The following is a 19,888-nucleotide window of genomic DNA, read 5'->3' as shown; positions in this document are numbered from 1 at the left end:
GTACAGGCTGGTGGTGGCTCCGTGTCAACAGGGCATTGTACAGGCTGGTGGTGGCTCCGTGTCAACAGGGCATTGTACAGGCTGGTTGTGGCTCCGTGTCAACAGGGCATTGTACAGGCTGGTTGTGGCTCCGTGTCAACAGGGCATTTTACAGGCTGGTGGTGGCTCCGTGTCAACAGGGCATTGTACAGGCTGGTTGTGGCTCCGTGTCAACAGGGCATTGTACAGGCTGGTTGTGGCTCCGTGTCAACAGGGCATTGTACAGGCTGGTGGTGGCTCCATGTCAACAGGGCATTGTACAGGCTGGTTGTGGCTCCGTGTCAACAGAGCATTGTACAGGCTGGTTGTGGCTCCGTGTCAACAGGGCATTGTACAGGCTGGTTGTGGCTCCGTGTCAACAGGGCATTTTACAGGTTGGTGGGGGCCCCGTAATGGTATGGGGTTGGTTTAGCTGGTATTCAATGGGACCCCTGGTACGTCAGCAAATGCCTCTGACAGGTGAACACTGTGTGCATGTTTTCTGAAGAGTTACACCCGTTAATGCCCTGCGTTCATTCTGATGGGTTTGGCCTCTTCCAACAGGAAATTGCAGCCCCACACAAGTCTAGACACGCCAAATTATGGTTAGAGGAACACTCATCTGAGTTTGGGGTCTTGCCATTCCCACCAGAACTCAACGTTATCGAACACATCTGGGATGCCAAGCAACGCGCTGTGGAACACAGAAATCTTACACCTCGGAATACAACAGAATTGTGGACCGCTCTGCAGGAAGTATGGTGTTCATTGCCTACAGACTACTTCCGCAAGCTCATGGAGCCCAAGCCCCGTCATATTTCTGCAGTTTCTGGCACTTCAGTGTATTTTCTACACTCTACGGCAGTGGTTTCCACAGTGGGTGCTTGAGATGACACCACAGGGCTACTGGTAAAAAACTAACAAACATGAAGGTGCACTGGTGGGGTATTCTGAGCAAAATTCAGTTGGTGGTCCAGTAACTGAAGAAGGGTGAGAACCACTGGTCTACAACCTGGTCCTGTCCAGTCTTTTCTAGACGGAGAGGAACAGAGTAAGCTGTCGTGTTTCTGAGAGTCAAAACCTCTAGGAGGAGAGTCACAACTTAAACTGTTAAAAGGTGGGAGGCACATTTGCGGTCACGTCATGTGATGATGGCGATCTTGCGTAGCACGGTCGGTAGAGCAATGGCAAGAGTCTGGGTTCCCATTCCCATGAGGGCGGGTATGAAAATGGAGGCACTCACTGTCCTGGATAAGAGCATCTTCTAAATGACTTAAATGTAAAAATCACTAACATTTGAAAATAGAGCAGCATCAGTTATTTTCTAATGGAATACCTTGTCTATCTGGCGGGAACACAGAAAAATGAATGATGATGATCATAGCGAGCCTCTGCCCTCTCAGAGTGAAGATGGTAATTGTGGTGTGCTAATCTGTAATCTATCACTCAGAGGGAAAAGCCTAGACTGGGCAACATGCAATGTTTTGTTACCATGGAGACAAAATATGGTCACTCAAACAGAATGAATTTCTGTGCTTTTATATTTTCTCCCATTTCAAAGGCGCTTCCGGATTGCAATGCCAGGACAAACATAGCGAGCATGACAAAGTACTCTGTACTTACCATTTAGGTCATGGTATCTACTGCAGTTAATATTCGTTTTGCTCTTAAGGCCCCTTGATTCTTCAAAGCTTACTTCTGCGTTCATGGCCCGGCTTGACGCTGAGGCTAGAGCACAGTGGTTCCCAAACCCAAGTGGCCAAGTGACAAACAGTTCCTTCTGCCCTCCATGACTGACTCCCCCCAGACCAGACGGGCTGGTTGGCTGGTGAGGGTTGGGAGTGAGGCCGAGAGAGACCCGGGGGCCTGGGGAGACATGGCCTTGGGCCAACTGGGAAAGGCAATACAGTCCTCCTGCCTAACTGACTACGGTTCACTTCCTTTGGCAATAGAGACAGACAGCCAGAGAGTGTGTGTGTGTGTGTGTGTGTGTGTGTGTGGGGGGGGGTGACAGCAGAGAGCGAGGAGAGAAATGAAGAAACAATGACACATAGAGAGAGAGAATGAGTGAGAGAGTGTGCAAGAGCATCCGGATAGCTTCAGCAAAGTGGCCCTTACAGTTTTAGTGACAGAAGTAATCTAACCGTCGTCACCTTCCTTCTCCTTCTCCCTCCAGGCCAACATTCCCCTTCCCTCACTCTCTCCCTCCACAATCACCGGTTGACGACGCCACTTTCGCACCTCTGCTCAACACAAAATAGAGGCCAATCTTTCATGTGACACTCCTACAATGCTCGTACTATATTTTCCTCTCTCTCTGACACTGTCCCTGTCTCATCCCGCTGGCATCCTCACCATACGATTGTCTGTCAAACACCGATTTTTTCATTGTCTCTCGTTTCTTGTTTTCCCAAGAAGGCCGAAAGCGACAACGAAGCATCCAACAGTGCAATGAAAGAACAAACTGATTTTATTCCCTCCCAGGTATGAGGGCACTAAGACAAAATATATAAATGAACGCTTTGAAAATGAATGCGGGCTTGAGCTAAATCGGTCTTAAGAGTTTTTCCTGTTCCCTTCAGAAATGCAGGGGGGAGGTTCAGGAATGAGAAGACCTCTTGAGTAAATGAGACAGCAACAAATAAACAACAAAGTAAATAAAGATTTTAGTAGCAATGGACTGTACACTATTTGTGTCAATGTGAGTAAACATCAAATGAAAAGTCAATTCAGATTTTTCCCAATGCCCACAGACTGTTAAAAGCAAACTATCAAACCCAACAACATCCACACATTTTAAGAAATGTACAGTAGAAACTCGTGATGGTCAAACAAGGCTCCATTAGCGTTATTTTAGCAGCAGGATATTAAGCTGGCAGAACTCAGATTTTCTTTCTCATAATTAAAGCCATAATTGAAATAAGTAAGGCAACAAGAACAGACAAGAACAACATTGGAATGGATATTAAACATAAAATGACTAGATTGACAGACAAGATTGTTAACTACATTGCCTTATATATTTCAATGATGACTTTTATTTTGAAAATAAGTTAGCGCTGCTAGCGTAATATCCTGCTGCTAGAAGAACGGTAATGAAGCCGCGAATGGCCATCACTAGTAGAAACACACTGTGCAGGCGTTATATTGATAATACACAGACATTGTAGAAGTCTTCATAATTTCTAAGAACACAACCACACCGCACAACTTGAACAGACACCATCTTTCATTTGAACTTGTAGATTGGGTTTGAAAAATCTAACCGCGCATTTCAGTATTCAAAATGCTTGTAAGCAAAGTAGGTGCTGGTATGCCGACTCAACGGAAGCCTCGTAGAACTCTTGAAGGTCCCAATGCTATTCCCCACTGCATGGGCCACACTCTACCACTATGGAGCACAAGGCCAAACAAAAAGCAAGGGGCCCACAATGAATACACACTCAAGACAAAGGACGCTTCCGGCATAAAACCTCACCGGTTTGGATATGAACTACTTTTTTCTGTTGAAGCGCTGTTGTGAAGGTCGTCAAACCGAACCATCTGTCCGTTACTTGTGGGGGGACACAATAATATTGTACAGTTTGATTGCCGGATTTGAGCTGAAAGTAGGAAAAGGTGTGAGCGTGGAGTGTCGGGACAAAAGAGACGACGGAAAGTTACCTTGACCTCCACGTGAGCCATGAGGATAGCGAAGTTGGTCAGGTGGGTACACGAACACGTTGTGTGACTCCGGTTGGTGCCTAGCAACCTGCAGTCCTGCGTTGACCAGAACCCTGTCATGGTCCTCTTGGAGTAACTCCAGAAAGAACAGTTGGGGTTGAAGCTCTCCTTTGAATGCTGTGGGAGACAAATGGTATGAACCGCAGAGCAATTTGCATACGGTCCCCGGTATAATGGTGGTAACGGGAATTAGAAGAAAAAAAAAAAACAACAACACTGATTGCAGGTTGAGTCACGCTCCAGTCTAAAAGCCAAGCCTCTCGCTGGGATAAATGGAAACCCATGGAGCTAATTTCAGGGAGGCTTTCCACAAACCTCAACATGCCACAACAACAAAACTCCAGATCCAGATGAAATATCTGGCAAAAAGCACCTTAATTCCTGTTTAAAGTGGTGGTTTCATGGCGGCGACTAGTAGCAGTGGAGCTGCCTTTCATGTGTGTCGTCCCCCCCCTCCCTCCCCCCCAACTTTTAACCACACAACAATGGACTTGGTCCTGTTTAATGGCCGCCACGGCCACGCTCTGTCAGGTGGCGGCCTGAACAATCACAGTATCCACTGCTGTGTCGCGGGGCCCATTTCAAAATGCTCACTTCCGAATCTAATGCAGATAAAGGGGAGAGGGACGTGCCGATGCATAAGAATACCCCACGTGTCTGTCTCAAATAGTGTTCATTCACAACTGCGACTTAGACTGAGAGATGTGGCGATGTGTCCCAAATGTCGCCGTACGGGGGGCAGTGGTCAAAAGTAGTCCACCACATAGGGAACAGCATGGCATTTGTGACCCATCGATAATCAGCAGATCGTCTCCGGGCACAAGTTACACATCTGATTGAGCTACCCTTCAGGAGGCCAACCAATCGCTGGTTGGATACAACGCGGCACGGCTTGGAAAACCAGATGAGGTGACCTTCAGTCCCATTAACTACTTTAATTAGTCCATTAAGTACCGAGGCGAGGAAGCGAAACAAAAACTAGAGGACGGCCCCAGTCCCCTGGGACTAGTGATCCAAAACCCTGGATCTAAGGGCTTTTAGTTGTAGGGCAACCGAACAAAGACTAAAGCGAAGAGTAGGAAGCCAGATTCTCTTTGTACGGTACAGCCAATCAATTTGGTGATGACCATGAACCATAGCGGTTGGATGAGATGGCACTAGATTTGGGAATAGGCAAGTGCTCCTATCCAAATGAGAAGTATTCCTAACCATTCAAAGTATTCCTATTTCTAGTATGTGCATAGAACCATACTCTGGCAAACCAAACTGCATTCCAGGTGTCATGACCTCACTATCAGATGTGGAAGGAGTCTAAGAAACCATATAAACATTAGAGCACAGTTTTATTTGACAAGAGGGGCAAAGAAAACATAGGAAACAGCCTGCATTATCCTTAGACAGTTTTAAAACTGTGTCTTCTGACAAAACCAGGAAGGAAGCGAAAGGCAGGTGGTCTTTGGTATTACATTGGACCCGTGTCTGATATTTCCCATTTTAATTTAGAAAAAACTATTTATCTCCCTTATTCTATTCTTACTGTGTTCCTCTCTGTTTTTGTGGTCTTCTCCCTCTCTTTTTTCTTTCTGCGTTCCTCTCCCTCATTTCTTTCTGCTCTCTTATCTCTCTCTTCTTTTAATCTTTCTTCTTTCTGTGTTCCTCTGGCTCTTTCTCGCTTTCCTTTCTCTTTCACTAACACCCTGGTCTCATTTTTCTCGCCTTCCAAACTGTCCCTCCCAGACGCAGCAAATGCACATAGCCATCTAAAAGTTCCTCTAAAGGTCTTTCAACCTGCCTAATAACGTCTGGCGGCGACGTTGGGAGACAGACTGCGGCTGTTTTGACGGAGTCGTGCAAAGGGAAGATAATGCAGTAGGGGAGGAAGTTAATACTATGACGAACACGCCTCCGGGGGCAACCCATAGAACGCCGCTATTAGCTCTGCCTTTTAGATTACACTCTTCTGTTCCAAAACCAACTGGCAGAATCTAATGAAAACAAAAGTTTGGCATTATCAATATCTCATGAAAAATGTCCGACTCTGATCATAGCACACATTCATATTTTTTTTTTTTGTCCAATAAAATACAGTAAAAACCTCATAATGGGAACTTCAAAAGCCAAAGAAGAAACGTGGATGGATCGATGCGATTGTGCACCTTTTAAAAATGTGTCCACGAAGGTGTTTTTCCTGCGAATTCCATGGTAATGTGTGACTCCTGTTTGGGTGTGTGTACTCATTCGTGTGTGTCCTACCTGCAGGTGTTTCAAGGTGAATATGACAGGGTCTGACAGGTAGACTTTGGTGTTCTCTTTGTTGATGGCCGCCGTGATGACGGGAGAGTTGACAATGACAGAGTAGTTGGTGGCCATAGCTTCGCTCCCTAGTTTCATGCTGGCATTCTCCGTGGACAGGTAAGCGCCAATGTTTCTGTACAGGACGAAGGCCATCCGGATTTCTCCTAGGAACAGGACAAACAACACATCGTGGCTTAGACATAAAGTCTCCGGTGACAGGTGAAAACAATCTGGCGAAGCTGCACATGACTCACGCCAGTTAAGGAAAACGGAGGACAACCAAGGAAACAGACTTCAGGGCCCAAACCACCATTGACAATACATCCCCAGAAGATTTTTATTTTGGTAAATAAAGAAGAAAAAAAAAAAGCCTTTGTGAATGGAGAGATCATTAACCTACACTAGCCAAGCTGTTTTTAGCTGGGCTCAGCGGTAAAAACGTGTTTTGTACTGTTGCTGTATTGCTTCATAGTTGTTTAGTGTCTGTATCGATTTGTTCTTAATTTTTTTTAAATAAAAACTGCATTCATTGGAGGAGTTTCCTTACTGACTGCATTCTTGAAGGTGAGTTACTCTACGTTAATAGTTCCCCAGCTCTCATTGCACTGCGCTCAACCTCCCCTCTTACTTAGGACCGATAATACAAACGCACAAACCCCTCGCACCGCGGCTTGGAACGCTCCCTCGAGATAAAAATAAAACCCTGCGGGTGCCACTTCTTGATGAGCGGGAAATAGAAGCGCACATCCAGAGATAATGAACAATCGGACACCACTGGACATGAGCTTATTCATCAAGGGTCGAGGTTGGTGAGCCGTGGAAAAAAGAACAAGGATTACAGACATGGCCGCATAGCTCCCGTAGATAGGCCTGCATTGTTGTGTATAGTGACAGCCTCATTACAGTTTAATAGCTGCTCTTGAAGACAACTTGTTTTGAAAACAGGTATCATCTTTTGCCTATTTTACACAAGCTTTCTATTAAAACGTTCCACTCTTCTTCCAGGCTTTCTCAGCAGACCTAATCCAGCACACCTGGCCTGACTAATTATTTGCCGTGATGGCGTCAGATGTGTTATAACAGGGTTAGGTAGACCCATTAACTCTAGGAGGAGGCAAACAAGTGTTACCAATCAACCAGCTACTAACACTATTTTGGCACATTGAAGCGTAATATTGACGTTACTCAATGCAAACTATGCACTTACATCGTCACATACATGTGAATCCAAGGCTACATCCGTCTCCAGGGGTAACATTCATACCCACCAGACAGCGTCTTTCACTTAGAGCAACGCGTTGGGGGAGGGGCTTATGAAGTGCTACGTTACGCTGTCTATCGGAATGATAGCCAAACACAGCCATCAACCACTTGAAAACCTTTTTTTTTTTTTTTTTTTTTAAACAGAGTCCATCCCAACGGACAGTTGTTTTTGTTTAATAAAAGGTGACCTAAAACCGCAAACACTAAAACCTGGGTCAAGAAACTGCAAGCGAACTGCGCGCACCAGCCTGTTCGAAACAGGCTGTATGCAAGTGTAATTAGCTGAGTGGAAGGGATCAGGAAATTTCTCATTCAGACCAGCCAATGCAGCCCGGCACAACTCCACACCTCCTCCTGGTCACCTCCAATCTATTTCAAAGCGGCTTAAATATTTTAAGTAATTAAAGTTTTCCTTCAAAACATTAGTAAATGGTTGTGCGGTGGGGATGGTCTGACAGCTTTGTTTTTGTTTGAAAAGCAAATTGGCCCTTTAAGCCTTTCTCAACTTACAATTTACTGGTTACAAAGAAAAGAAAAGTGGCTTAAGCTTTCGAAGTGAAGTGTATGTCGTTGTAAATGGCAGTCCTATCTTGGACATGAACTTTCCAGTCAAAGCAAGACTCTGGGTAAGCAGGCTTTTGTTCCTGCCCGGCACTAGGAAATGGGATGGAACAATAGCACTCACACCTAATAGCTGTAAGGGACTGGAGCTGGAGAGCCCTTATTTATAAACATTTATTCAAGGAAAAGCCAGTCACCATTTCGCCCGTGCTGTTTCAAGGTGTTTGCCGACAGGGTGATGGAGTTGCCATGGCCACTGCTCTGTGGGAATTTCAGGTCGGGCAGATTTCCCTCCGTACTCATCCTGGCCACCTCCAGCTCTGAAAAGAGGAAAATTAGAAGAAAAATACTTTATTATTAACGGTTAGGTTCTCAACAGCGATGCAGGAGAATGTCACATGGGGTAACATGCGCATGTTACTGTATGAAACACGCACCACGAGCAGCACACACTTTCAAATAAAGTTCCACATTGAAACCTGATCTCACTAGCGCACTCAATGTGCAACATAGCACTCATGGCCTTTAAAGGCCATAAACAAAGCAGACAAAACAACGTAATTGCCAACAAGCAATCAGAAGATGCTTTCTACTCCAGCCCCTCCAACACACGCGCGCACACACACACACACACACACACACAAATCACCTATTATTCATCCCTTCATGTGTTCAACAAACTTCAAAACGAATTTGAGGGAGACCTTGTCTGATTTTCTAAGAAGCCTTTCATTCCATTCTAATTGATTCCACTCATCAGTGGTTCTCGAGGTGTGTTAAATAAGGTATGCTATTCTCTGATTTCAGCAGGCTTTTGAAGGGAAGCATCCCGCTGAAGCCCCGTGATTGATCAACACTCCAGGTTATACAGTACAAGGCACGCAAGACTTGGTGGAGTTAGGAGGAATTCAGTTGAAACCCAGGGGGCCTTGTTCAACACCTCCTCTGAGGCAAATGAGGAAAGGGATAGGTGGACGAGGTAGACGGACGCTGAGGAACGCCGGCTCTATAGAAAATGTGACGCACGCTATCTCGGAGGGCGGTGTCTCAATCTATCCACATCTGCAAGTTAACATGGCAAAATAATCTAGCGTCGTCTTTGATATACACTGCTCAAAAATAATAAGGGAACATGTAATCATCACAGTAGTGTCCAGTTAGGAAGCATAAGCGATTGTGAATCAATTTCAAATGAAAGTGACAACAGGTGCACTGGAGAGGCAACAGCAAGACAACCCCCAAAAAGGGAATGGTTTTGCAGGTGGTGGCCACAGACAATTGCTCTCTCCTTATCCTTCCTCACTGATTCTTCTCTAGTTTGGCATTTTGCTAGTGTCCTTTTCACTACTGGTAGCATGAGGCTGTACCTGCAGCCCATACAAGTTTCACAGGCAGGAGGAGGAACAGGAGGAACACTCCCATAGCCCTGAAAAATGAATTCCAGTGGGCTACTGGTGTGCATGTTCCTGTTTAAGCTGTCCGAAATAGACTCCATGAGAGTGGCATGAGGGTCCGACGTCCTCGTGGGACCCTGTGCTCACAGCCCAGCACCGTCCAGCTCGATTGGCATTTGCCAGAGAACACCAGAATTGGCAGGTTTGCCACTGGCACCCTGTTCTCTTCACAGATGACAGCAGGTTCACACTGAGCACATGTGACAGACGTGAGAGCCTGGAGACGCCGTGGAGAACATTATGCTGCCTGCAACATCATCCAGCATGACCTTTTTGGCGGTGGGTCAGTGATGGTCTGGGGACTCATATAATTGGAGGGTTGCACAGACCTCAACGTGCTAGCCAATGGTACCTTGACTGCTGTGAGGTATCGGGAAGAATTCCTCAGACCCATCATCAGGGTTCCCCCTGGTGCAGGACAATGCTTGGCCTCATGTGGCCAGAGTGTGTAGGCAGTTCCAGGATGACGAACGCACGGACGCCATTGACTGGCCCTCACGTTCCCCAGACCTGAACCCAATGGAGAACCTCTGGGACTTGTATCGGTGCATGCAATGCTGCCAAATACTGCCACCGACTGTCCAGGAGCTCACGGAGGACACCATCCACCGTCTCATCAGGAGCATGCCCAGACGTTGTCCGGGGTGCATACAGGCACGTGAGATTCACGCAAGTTGGAACAGCCTGTGATTTCAATTGTTTACTTTGATTTTCGGTGAGAGTTTGAATCCAGCCCTCAATCGGTTGGTGATTTCGTTTCCAATTGACCGTTGTCACATCATTTTGTTCTCAGTGAATTACATGATGTACAGTAAAGATTTCGATTTTAAATATGCAACTCCGGAAAAGATTAAGAGACCACTGTCCCTTTTTCTTTTCTTTCCTTTCCAAACAAGTCAAAAAGGAAGGTTTTGAGTGAGGAACAGAAGGGTTAAAATTAAGAAACCACTGCAAATTGAACGCTTCTGTTCCTCACTCAGAACTTCCCTTTTTAACTTTTTTGGAAAGGAAAGAAAAAGGTGCAGTAGTCTCTTAATTTTTTCTGAAGCTGTATATCGTTCATCGAGACACGATGTGTGATTCAAGTGTTCCCTTTTTTTAAGCAGTGTATATGGGAAAGTGTATTATGATGTAAACAAGCCCTAAGACATGATCACAAACTGACCCAAACAACAGTACCAAACCGGCTGTGGAATAGTATAAAATTAAAATGTTTTATTATTCTTGAGCATGTCTGGCAAAATAGAACTAACGGACCAAAAGGCAAACCCTGCCCACCTATCACTCCAAGCAGGCCATATTAAATGCTCTTTCATTTTTAGGAATCCTAATATTAACTGAACACATGTACAAGACTGGAAATTTGGTGTTCATAGGGAGAAATAGCTAGTTATCAACTTAGTCCATGTTCTAGCATCAACCCCGCGGTTACCTCAGATGATCGCACAAAGCTAGAAGGAATAACTTAAATATATATGCATCGTGCTCATTCGGTATCATGCCCCTCCGAAATACTTTCTTTGTGCTGACAGTCTGTGGCCCCCTCGCATCCGCTACATAACGGTGCCAGGGATTATTTTGGAGATGGCGAGATGTAAGCCTCTTCCTATACAACTAAAAAGAGACAACGGCTGAGACGGAGAACAATCCCGGGATTCCAGGGCTAACTTTGTGTCAGATGAAATGTTCCTCGTCCCACTGGATGAGCCATGAGAAAACAGCTTAAGACTGGCTTTAGGCATCACACACACACACCGCTAGAGATCCCGTTGTGCCTGTGGGTGCTTTCAAAGCTGGTTCAAATAACACGGAAATCAGTTAAATCTGTTCAGAAGATTAACAATGGGAGGGAGTGATAGAGACACAGCAACACACACACACAAACTGATTATGATCATAATGAGGATGAAGAAATGATGATGGCTTAACCAATATACCCCCTCACACCCGCACAGTTACATCGCTGATCTTTTCCACAGGGGCACTCGCGCGCGCGCGCGCGCGCTTAAGAAAACTGACTCACCAGTAACGTTATTTGGTGCTTGGTTAGTGCGAATTAAACATCCAATGAACAGAGCAGGGAAACGGGAAAAAAAACTCTAAGAGCATATCAATTGCTTGCGATTACATTGCAATAAAATGCAAAGGATGACAATGGGGCGAAGGAGAAAACACTATGGGTACAACATTCACTGTCTACCCATTGTCTTCAGGCGAGGCGTTGCCAGAGCGGTGGACACTGATTTTGTGGGTGTCTAAATCCTCATGCACATGGCAGGGCAGACACTTAGAACCACAGGGGACAAACAAACCTCATTGGCTGGCAAACCAAGCAGAGCAACCCGAAAGTAGGCCTAGTAAACATGTCACTGTGCATGATTAACCAGACTACCTCCATGAAGGATATAAAACCACATCCGCCGTGGGGGCGGGGAGGTAAGTTCGTCGTGAGGGGATTGTCTAGATTCCTTCCAAACAGGGCTAGGATCCCTTAATACCCAGATAAATTGAGTGCCATAGACAATAAATTCCCATTTTAACAATTCCCCCGATGCTGGCTGCTCCATTCGACTTCACAAACCTATATTTTTAGGTTACCATGGTAGCAGGAGCCTAAAAAAATCCTAAATCCCTCTGAAGGCAATATATCATAACATTATCTTTCCCTAATGCTTAATACACAGCGGTTGTTTCTGCAGCTCGCAAACGTGTTTTATTCACTCGCCTTCTTCCCCTTTCCCGTCTCCCGTTCCTCACGACGGTGTTCAGCAATCGTTTGAAATGTAAACTGCTGATTTGTTAAGTCCACATTCCAAGAACAGCTGTAGCCAGTCGTTTGTGTCATCAGAAATATCTTCCCGTTTCATCTCCCAGGGGCATGGGTGCGAAAATTGAGATGTACACAGAAATGAGTTGGTTGAAACATGGACGTTTCCCACTAAAACTGAAGGATAAGTGTTTTTTTTGGGGAGGGTTTATTGTAGAGAAATTATATTTTCTCAGAAGGCCCCAGTTGATAAAGTGATGCAAAAATCCAGTCCAGTGTAGCTCACGACACTAGCTACTCCAAAGTTTGATTCCCACAGCAGCTAGTGTTATAATGTAAAGATGGGGTAACGCTTCAGATTACAGCCTGTTACTTACACGATATTACCAAAGTAACTATGACGTAACAAAAATGTAAATACATCGTAAAAATGCAGGAATAATTTAGGTACTTTGTGTACTTACTATGTACGAAGAATGTAACTACTACATAACTTTTTAGGTTACACCTGCGCAAGTATGTGGTAAGAATGCATAAGAACGGAGGAACAATTTAGGTATTACATGTACTTATATGAACAAAGAATGTTACTACTACACACTTAGTTAATAAACAGGTGATTTAAAGAAAAACGCTGTCTCCATTTAAAGGAAGGCCTATTTCCTTTTCATTCTTATTCGTGCTTACGGATTCCCCATTTAAAAGTGATTTTCTAATTATTCAATTAGTCTGGGATTAGGGAAAGCATAATTGAGGTTAAACAATATTAATTGTTTAATCTCCATAAGTGTCTCAGACAGTGTTTTTGTTTTGTTTGTTTTAAGCCTACTTTTATAAGCTTCACAGTCTTTCCCAAACCGTAAACATTTGTAAAGAACATCTAATGTAGATATTTAACTACAATATATAAACCTTTAATTCCCAACCCTTGAGCGGTGGATCTTCTCATCCTTGTGCACTGGTTATGAATATCTTGAAAATAAAGTGTTGGTTTCTCAGTGATTGTTGAGTTGGATTTGTCCCAAACATACGGCTTTGCCAAAACAATATATTTGCTGCATGTAGGAGGCTTGTATATAGGACGCCAGCTGCTGACTTTTTGACTCTACATTTTGTTAGTTTGAACAGTCTGTTTCTTTGAAATATTATTTTTTTGTAGCTAAACTTGAACCCCCCTGTTATCCTAACTATTGAAATCACTTTCAGATGTTTATCTGGTAACGTCGATAATTTTATTTCACGACCCATGTAGGCATATAAAATAAGTGAAAATAATTGGTGTGAAATTACTGTGAACTGTGCTTTTACTGCCATGCTAGATAGAAACACATAAACCATTAGGACGTTTGTTTAGATGTGCATTTCCTAAATCTGAGAAATCATAAAGGATTTAACACCGACTTGAACCACATGTAGATGTTAATATCCACCTAACATATAGCAGCTTTCACTTACAACCCCTGGACAAGCAATGAATTCTAATGTGAGCTCTTGTTGAATGTCAAGCATATCCACACCATGACACATCTTCAACGATGCCTTTTTCCAAGCTCTGCAATCATTTGATTCTTTATATTTATCACTACAACGTCATAGATCCAAGCTCGGTTTTTTCCTTCTATCTCATAAATTAAATTCCATTAGGGTTTTAAAATCACAGATGCCCTCATGGTGACATCCCTGAGCAGTTTTCTACCTGTCCTGGAGCTCAGTTCAGAAGGATGACTGTATCTTTGATGTCTCTGGATGGCTGAATAATCAGCCACAGCATCAATATTCACTTGACCGTGCTTGGAGTGATATTTTATGTCTGATTGGTTTTTGTTGGCATTCACTGACAATCTTTATGATGCTTTCAAACAGTTCGCCGGTCTTTGTAGTTGAATAATGTGCTTAAATTCAATAGTTAACTGAGGGACCATACATATATTCCTGCAACACATTACATTATGCGTTAAAAGAAATGTTAGTCCTGAACTGATTTTTGACTTGGCTAAACAAATGGGGTGAACAGCTGACCAGCAACTATAGTTCAGTTAAAAATATTAACGGAAAAAAATAAAATATATCTTTTCACTTTGATATGTAGAATATACATTATAGTTACGCTGCATACTGCAAAAATGTCCAAAGGGGGGGTGGAAACCGATATCCACTGCAACCCCAGTCAATTAAGATAATCAATAAACCTTATGGGTGACCTCTAACGGAAAGGTCACATATTCTCAACACGGATGAATCTGAACTCGAAGAGTTTGAAAACGTTTAGTGGTTGACCTTGGAATCCTGAGAACCCAGGATCAATAGCCATAAGTAACCTGAACTATGGCCTGAACAGCTCTGGTCGAGGAGTGCTGCACTAGATAGGATACAGGGTGACATTTGGGACAGTGGCACAGACATGGGGCATGATGACAATACAGGAGTCAAACAACTGAAACAATCCCATTAGGTTGGCATCGTTGACAACCAGCAAGCCAGACAACGTTTCAGTCTGTTTAATCGGATGCGGTTGGACGACTATTGCCGTTCTTCCAGCCTGTATCTTTATTTCCATCTACAAATCATAATAATTAATATACTACTACTATTACTACTACTAACAATGACAGACATATACTGTATAACGAAAGACTTACAGAGGAGCATCTATGAAAGCGTTTTTTGCGTGGGTGGCCCCGGAAAGAATTGAACCTGGCGTTGAAAGTGCCACGGCCGTACCACCTGAGCCGAACAAGACTAGCAATCATTCAGTCAATCCCAGCACACCTCCTAATATCACGTTTTGATAGGCTGACAGCTCATCTCATGTTTACCAGGGGTACAAAAACACTGTCTGAACAACAATCGGATCAAAGACTGCGCAGGCGCACGTGTCTACTGGCAAGGGTGTGCAGTCGCACTGTGTTAGTGGTGTGTGAGCATGCGTTTCGGATCTTATGGCGTATCCACGGGCCCCTGCCCGTACTCACGGATGTTGTCTGTGTTCTCCTGCACGATGTCAGTCTTGAGCAGGTTGTCGGCCAGGACGAAGGCGCCCTGCTCCACCGTGTCCAGTAGCATGGTGGCCGCCTTCAGCTGCTCCCCGGTGCTCAGGTCCCGCCAGGCCGACTGGGCCTGGGGCTGAAGCAGGTTGTTCACCGTCTCCACCATGGCCTGCACCAGACAACACACACCGTTAGATTGAAGGGAAGCCAACATGGACACAGGTTGTGGGAGGACGTTAGGCCGCATGTAAGCGACGAATAATGGGACATGGAAAAGTTAACAGGCTATCAGGAATGCTGTTAGCATTGCGGCGCATAAGGGAATGGCGTCACATAAAATCGCATGAAGGAAGTCACAGCCGTACATCCCGGATCTTGTCGGGATGTTTGCAGTTTTCAAGAAAATAAATAACCTCTGGAATAATTCATAACGACATCGAGCTGGGGTGAATGTGTGGAGAGAAAAAAAAAAGAAAACAGGCAATGATATTTACAGGGGAAACAGTACCATAGCAGATGCAGGCTACAGCTTATGGATTTCCATAAATGTTCAATGAATGTTATTCACTCCTAAGAATCCCCATATCGGTCCATGCAGCAGTATCACATGCATTCAAACACACGGGAACCAATTTCCATGTAATCATCCTAATATACAGAAAAGAAGATAATTGGAATATAGGTTTTGTCGTTCTTGTCTTCGACTCAGGATGACCACTGTCTGTCTGAGAAACACCATTATGGAGATTAAACAATTAATATTGTTTAACCTCAATTATGCTTTCCCTAATCCCAGGATAATTGAATAATTAGAAACCAATAAGCCAGGAAGAGAGAAAAGACAGCAAAAAAAGAGTTGAGAGCCATTAGAAAAACGGAATTGCAGATGGTAAGACATTTCAATAGAATACTAATTGGTCAAACAAAATATGCCGTCCTTCTGATGCAAAATAAATAAATAATCTATCAAAACTATCATAACTGAACATTCCATGAAATTGGTGTTTTCACTTCAATTCCGGGAGTCAAAACTTAATAAATTAATGCAGATGAGTAGTACTGAACAGCTGTTATCAAAGTGCAACATTCATGAGTGCTATTTAACATCCAGTATCAAAATGCAGCACTGAGTACTATTGAACAGCACAGAAAAGACTGAGGAAAAAGTTTCTTTCAAAATTCATAATTTTAAAGAAATACGGGCCTTTTCTGACATCCACTGGTTTCACGGGCCAATTTACTCATTCTCGTTTGCAAAGATGGGCGTTGTGCTCGATCGTAAACGCACATCCCCAAGAATCCAAGGGAGAAACATCAAGCCCTTTAAGCGCGCAAAAGAAAGCTGGTCCAGTGGTCCACACAGTATTACCATGGTATGATCCCTGTGGCTATAGCAGGTTCAGTTTTTGATCAATGGGTTATGAAAGGGAATAAGAGTTTCAGAGATGATACCAGAACAGCGGGCTGAAGAACAGCAGGGGGAACAAAACCTTAGGCAATGAAAACTGGCCATGGGATCTGTACTAGAGAATCAAATGGGAAATATTTCCGGGGGGGCAACAGCTAATACCATGAACACTGACAACATCAGAAATCATACACATTAGAGATATTGGTCTTCATTTAATTTGTCAGAGTGAAATAAAGAGCGGCAGCTAGATTGCAATTTCTATGGTACCGAATAAAGCAAGGCGGATTGTATTCAGCTCACTAGGGCACTGTATTGAAAGGAATAGCAAGCACGAGCTGGCTGTGGTACACCCCCCCCCCCCCCCCCCCCCCAGCGTACTAATGTTGCATTTTTTAAGAAGGCCAGGTAACCAACTTTGACGTGATTACTCATTATCCGCAGCCAATCTCAGATTTCACCTTTTGACATTAAAAGAAATGTGGAGGTTGATTTGCACTCAATTAACGGGCTCCTCGCCAGAATTGGAAGGAATCTGAGAGTGTGTGTCAGGTGGGTAGATTGGCAGAACCACGCGCTGTTATATTCACAAAATACAGCAAGGGCAGATCTATGGTCTCATACTTAGAGAACACAGAAAGTGATGGGTGAAAAGCACAGGAGAAAGGGAGTACAAAGCAATCAACCCCGAGCAGACCCATTTTTAGGACGACATGAAATCTAAAAGTGCAATCCCCTATGCAGTCTGTCCTTTGAGAGCTTACATGAGGGGTCCCTCAAAAAAAGTTATTCACTCATGAATTCGTCTTAAGCCACGGGATTTGGCGCAGCCTTCGGGCATGGCACCGCCTCGGGAAGCATTCGAATATCACTGGAACACGAAGCCACGTTTTGGACAGGGACATTCTGAGATGACGGGGGCATGGATTAGTGCGCGTCTGTGCAAATTCAAGTATAAGAACCCCTGATTGTGAATCAGAAGTTTGAATGTATATCCTTTCGGCAATATTTGAACCATTATTCTGAACGAGCATTGACATTTGCGTCACATGTCTGCACACACAAGTACACTGTAACAGTCTTACGAACGACAACTGCCCACGCTGAGAAATAAACCGTTGCAATTAAGCAATTAGCAACCGCTGAGGGGAGACAGGCTCCAAAAGAGTTACATTTTAATGTGTGGCTAAACATAGTAGTCCAAATAGGAACTACATTCATTCTACATAATTGACAATTCTGTGCCTTTGTAAGTAGCAGTTACAGTCGTTCCAATGTCAGTCCTGAATGCCGATCGGCTTAAAGCTGCGGTATACTGGACTTCATAAACCGGGTGCTTTGTATCCTGAATGCTAACTGATATCTGTGGTATGCCCAGGGTATGCCAGTGAAGTTGCAGAATTTTAAGTTTGGGTGGCTGTGAAATGAATGGTGAGAAGTTGTATTTCAAGCAGAAGGTGTGTCAGTATTGTCATTATCAACCATAATATTCCATGACCAAAATGGCTGCCGGGAAGGATTTCTAATAACAGCGTATAACACCTTCCGAAGACTTAGGCAAGAAAGTTTGTGGACGCTGGGGAAGACATATTTAAGTCAGAGTAATTAAGCTTAGCAATGAGTGTACCCATCTTGCCGGCAGCCTTCACAGACAAATGAGATCCACGGTAAACAACTGGGGACAAAATAAAAAAATAAAAAAACTATATGTTTCACAAGTCTCTAAATTCCAAAGGGAGAGAGAGAAAAAGGTGGAGAGAGCCCAGAGGGATGCACCCAGGCAGCACGACAAGCTCACTGCAGCGGCATAGAGTAGACAGGAAGCATTACCGCAGCCAGACACCATCTCCATCTGTCAAAAGCACTGGCTCGGCTCAGGGCCTGCAAAATTTCAACCGCCGCTTTGTTTCTGGTTTTTTCCGACCAGTCTGCCCACTGCACTCTTGAAAGAACTCAGCTAACCTAGGAATGGAAAATGAAACCGCCTGCTTCTTAGCTGATCTGGAATCGCTAATCTTCAGCTAGCTGGTCACCACCACGGAAAGCTACAGTTGACGAGAGCTGATGACAAGGCAAGAAAATTACTATGTTCCAATACTCCCTCACTCAATTCCTCCCTTGAGCAATTACTGATCTGATTTTACCAGGTTGATGCACAGATTCCAATAATTAGCTTTTACCAATCCAGATCAATGCCAGGTCAGTGACCATTTCAAAGAAAGGAAAGGGGGAAGGATGCAACCTAAAAGACATCGAACAAGGCCTGTGCATCCTGCTCTGGCCATTCATACCAATGAAGGGGGAAGGATGAGGTGGACATTAGCGTGGGGCCTGGAACTGGTCCAAAATCAGACCGTGCGGTGGGTGTGTGCGCGCTGATTGATGAAATGAACTCGAGGTCAGGGAAATTGATTCTGGCTGAGACCGAACTCCCGTCACCGGCTTAGTGGAACAGAAGAGGGATGGAGCGCAGGCCAGACCCGTGGCCCTCACTTCGCAGGTTTCCACATCTCGCACACTCCTTGGATTCTCTCGCTCTCCCATCTCCTCTCACCCCTTGTCTTGTTGGCTCCGTTCATTTCTCCGTGATACGTTCTGTTTGGACGTGGGAGCAGAAACCACTACCTTTCATTTTGTTTCTTAATTGCCTATGTTTCTATATCTCTCTGTGGGATGCCCACCCCCCAGCAATGTCAAGAAAGTAGTATTCGCAATGAGATATCTTCAGGTACAGCAATCCTTTAATTTGTCTCACCTGGGGGTTGTCATTAGGTTTAAACCCACAAATGACAGCACACCTGACCAATCTCAGCAAAGGCCCTCCGCTACTTCCTGATCTCCCGGGTTTCATTAATGAGCAGTCAGCACCTTGTTACCAAATCAACTCCGAGTCAAGACCATTCGACCTTGTAAATTTCCCCCGTAATGAAAAGAGCACGAAGACCTTTCAGGAGAAGTCTGCTCCGAGTCACATGGTAGATGAATTAAGAATTTACGTGTCTGAGACAGAGGTGGTTTTACAGTGAATGATTGTGATCTCGCCTTAGTGTGCACAGGCGCACTCTGACCCTGGGCTGACACAGTCCATATAACACAGCGAGAGTTGAGTCAGTAGCCAGTAAACTGCAGGGCAGGAAGGGACGGGGGCGTGGGTAGAGAACGATCTTTACGAGTATCTGGTCATTCTAACAAACCTCATCTTTTAACAAATTGGCTGCCAATAATATTTAATGATCTCGTTACACTCTTGGACAAGATGCCCTCGTCCATTCTGCGGTTTCTGAGGTCATCTTAGACCATGACACGTTTGCCTACTGCCCCACATCGGGCCGAGGGAGATTCTTCAAACACAGGGGCCAGTACAGTATATTCTCCAGATCCTGGATATATTCCCATGATATACAATTCCCAT

General features: G+C 44.4%; 1 protein-coding gene across 13 annotated transcripts in view; it reads right to left on the bottom strand.

Annotated features, from left to right (window-relative positions):
- LOC105020624 (adhesion G protein-coupled receptor L3) overlaps nt 1–19,888 on the bottom strand; it is a 253,307-nt gene that overhangs the window by 41,132 nt on the left and 192,287 nt on the right. For all 13 annotated transcript variants that reach the window (XM_020043547.3, XM_020043551.3, XM_020043555.3 and 10 more), the window contains 4 exons: nt 15,054–15,237; nt 8,058–8,180; nt 5,995–6,200; nt 3,682–3,858 (listed from right to left, as the gene is read on the bottom strand). In XM_020043547.3, the coding sequence (XP_019899106.2) occupies nt 3,682–3,858; nt 5,995–6,200; nt 8,058–8,180; nt 15,054–15,237 (690 nt within the window). The remainder of the gene's footprint in view (nt 1–3,681; nt 3,859–5,994; nt 6,201–8,057; nt 8,181–15,053; nt 15,238–19,888) is intronic.

This window comes from Esox lucius, chromosome 24, assembly GCF_011004845.1.
Source record: "Esox lucius isolate fEsoLuc1 chromosome 24, fEsoLuc1.pri, whole genome shotgun sequence".
NCBI lineage: Eukaryota > Metazoa > Chordata > Actinopteri > Esociformes > Esocidae > Esox > Esox lucius.
Note: the sequence above shows the minus strand (reverse complement) of the source record. Positions and strands in the feature narration are given on the sequence as shown.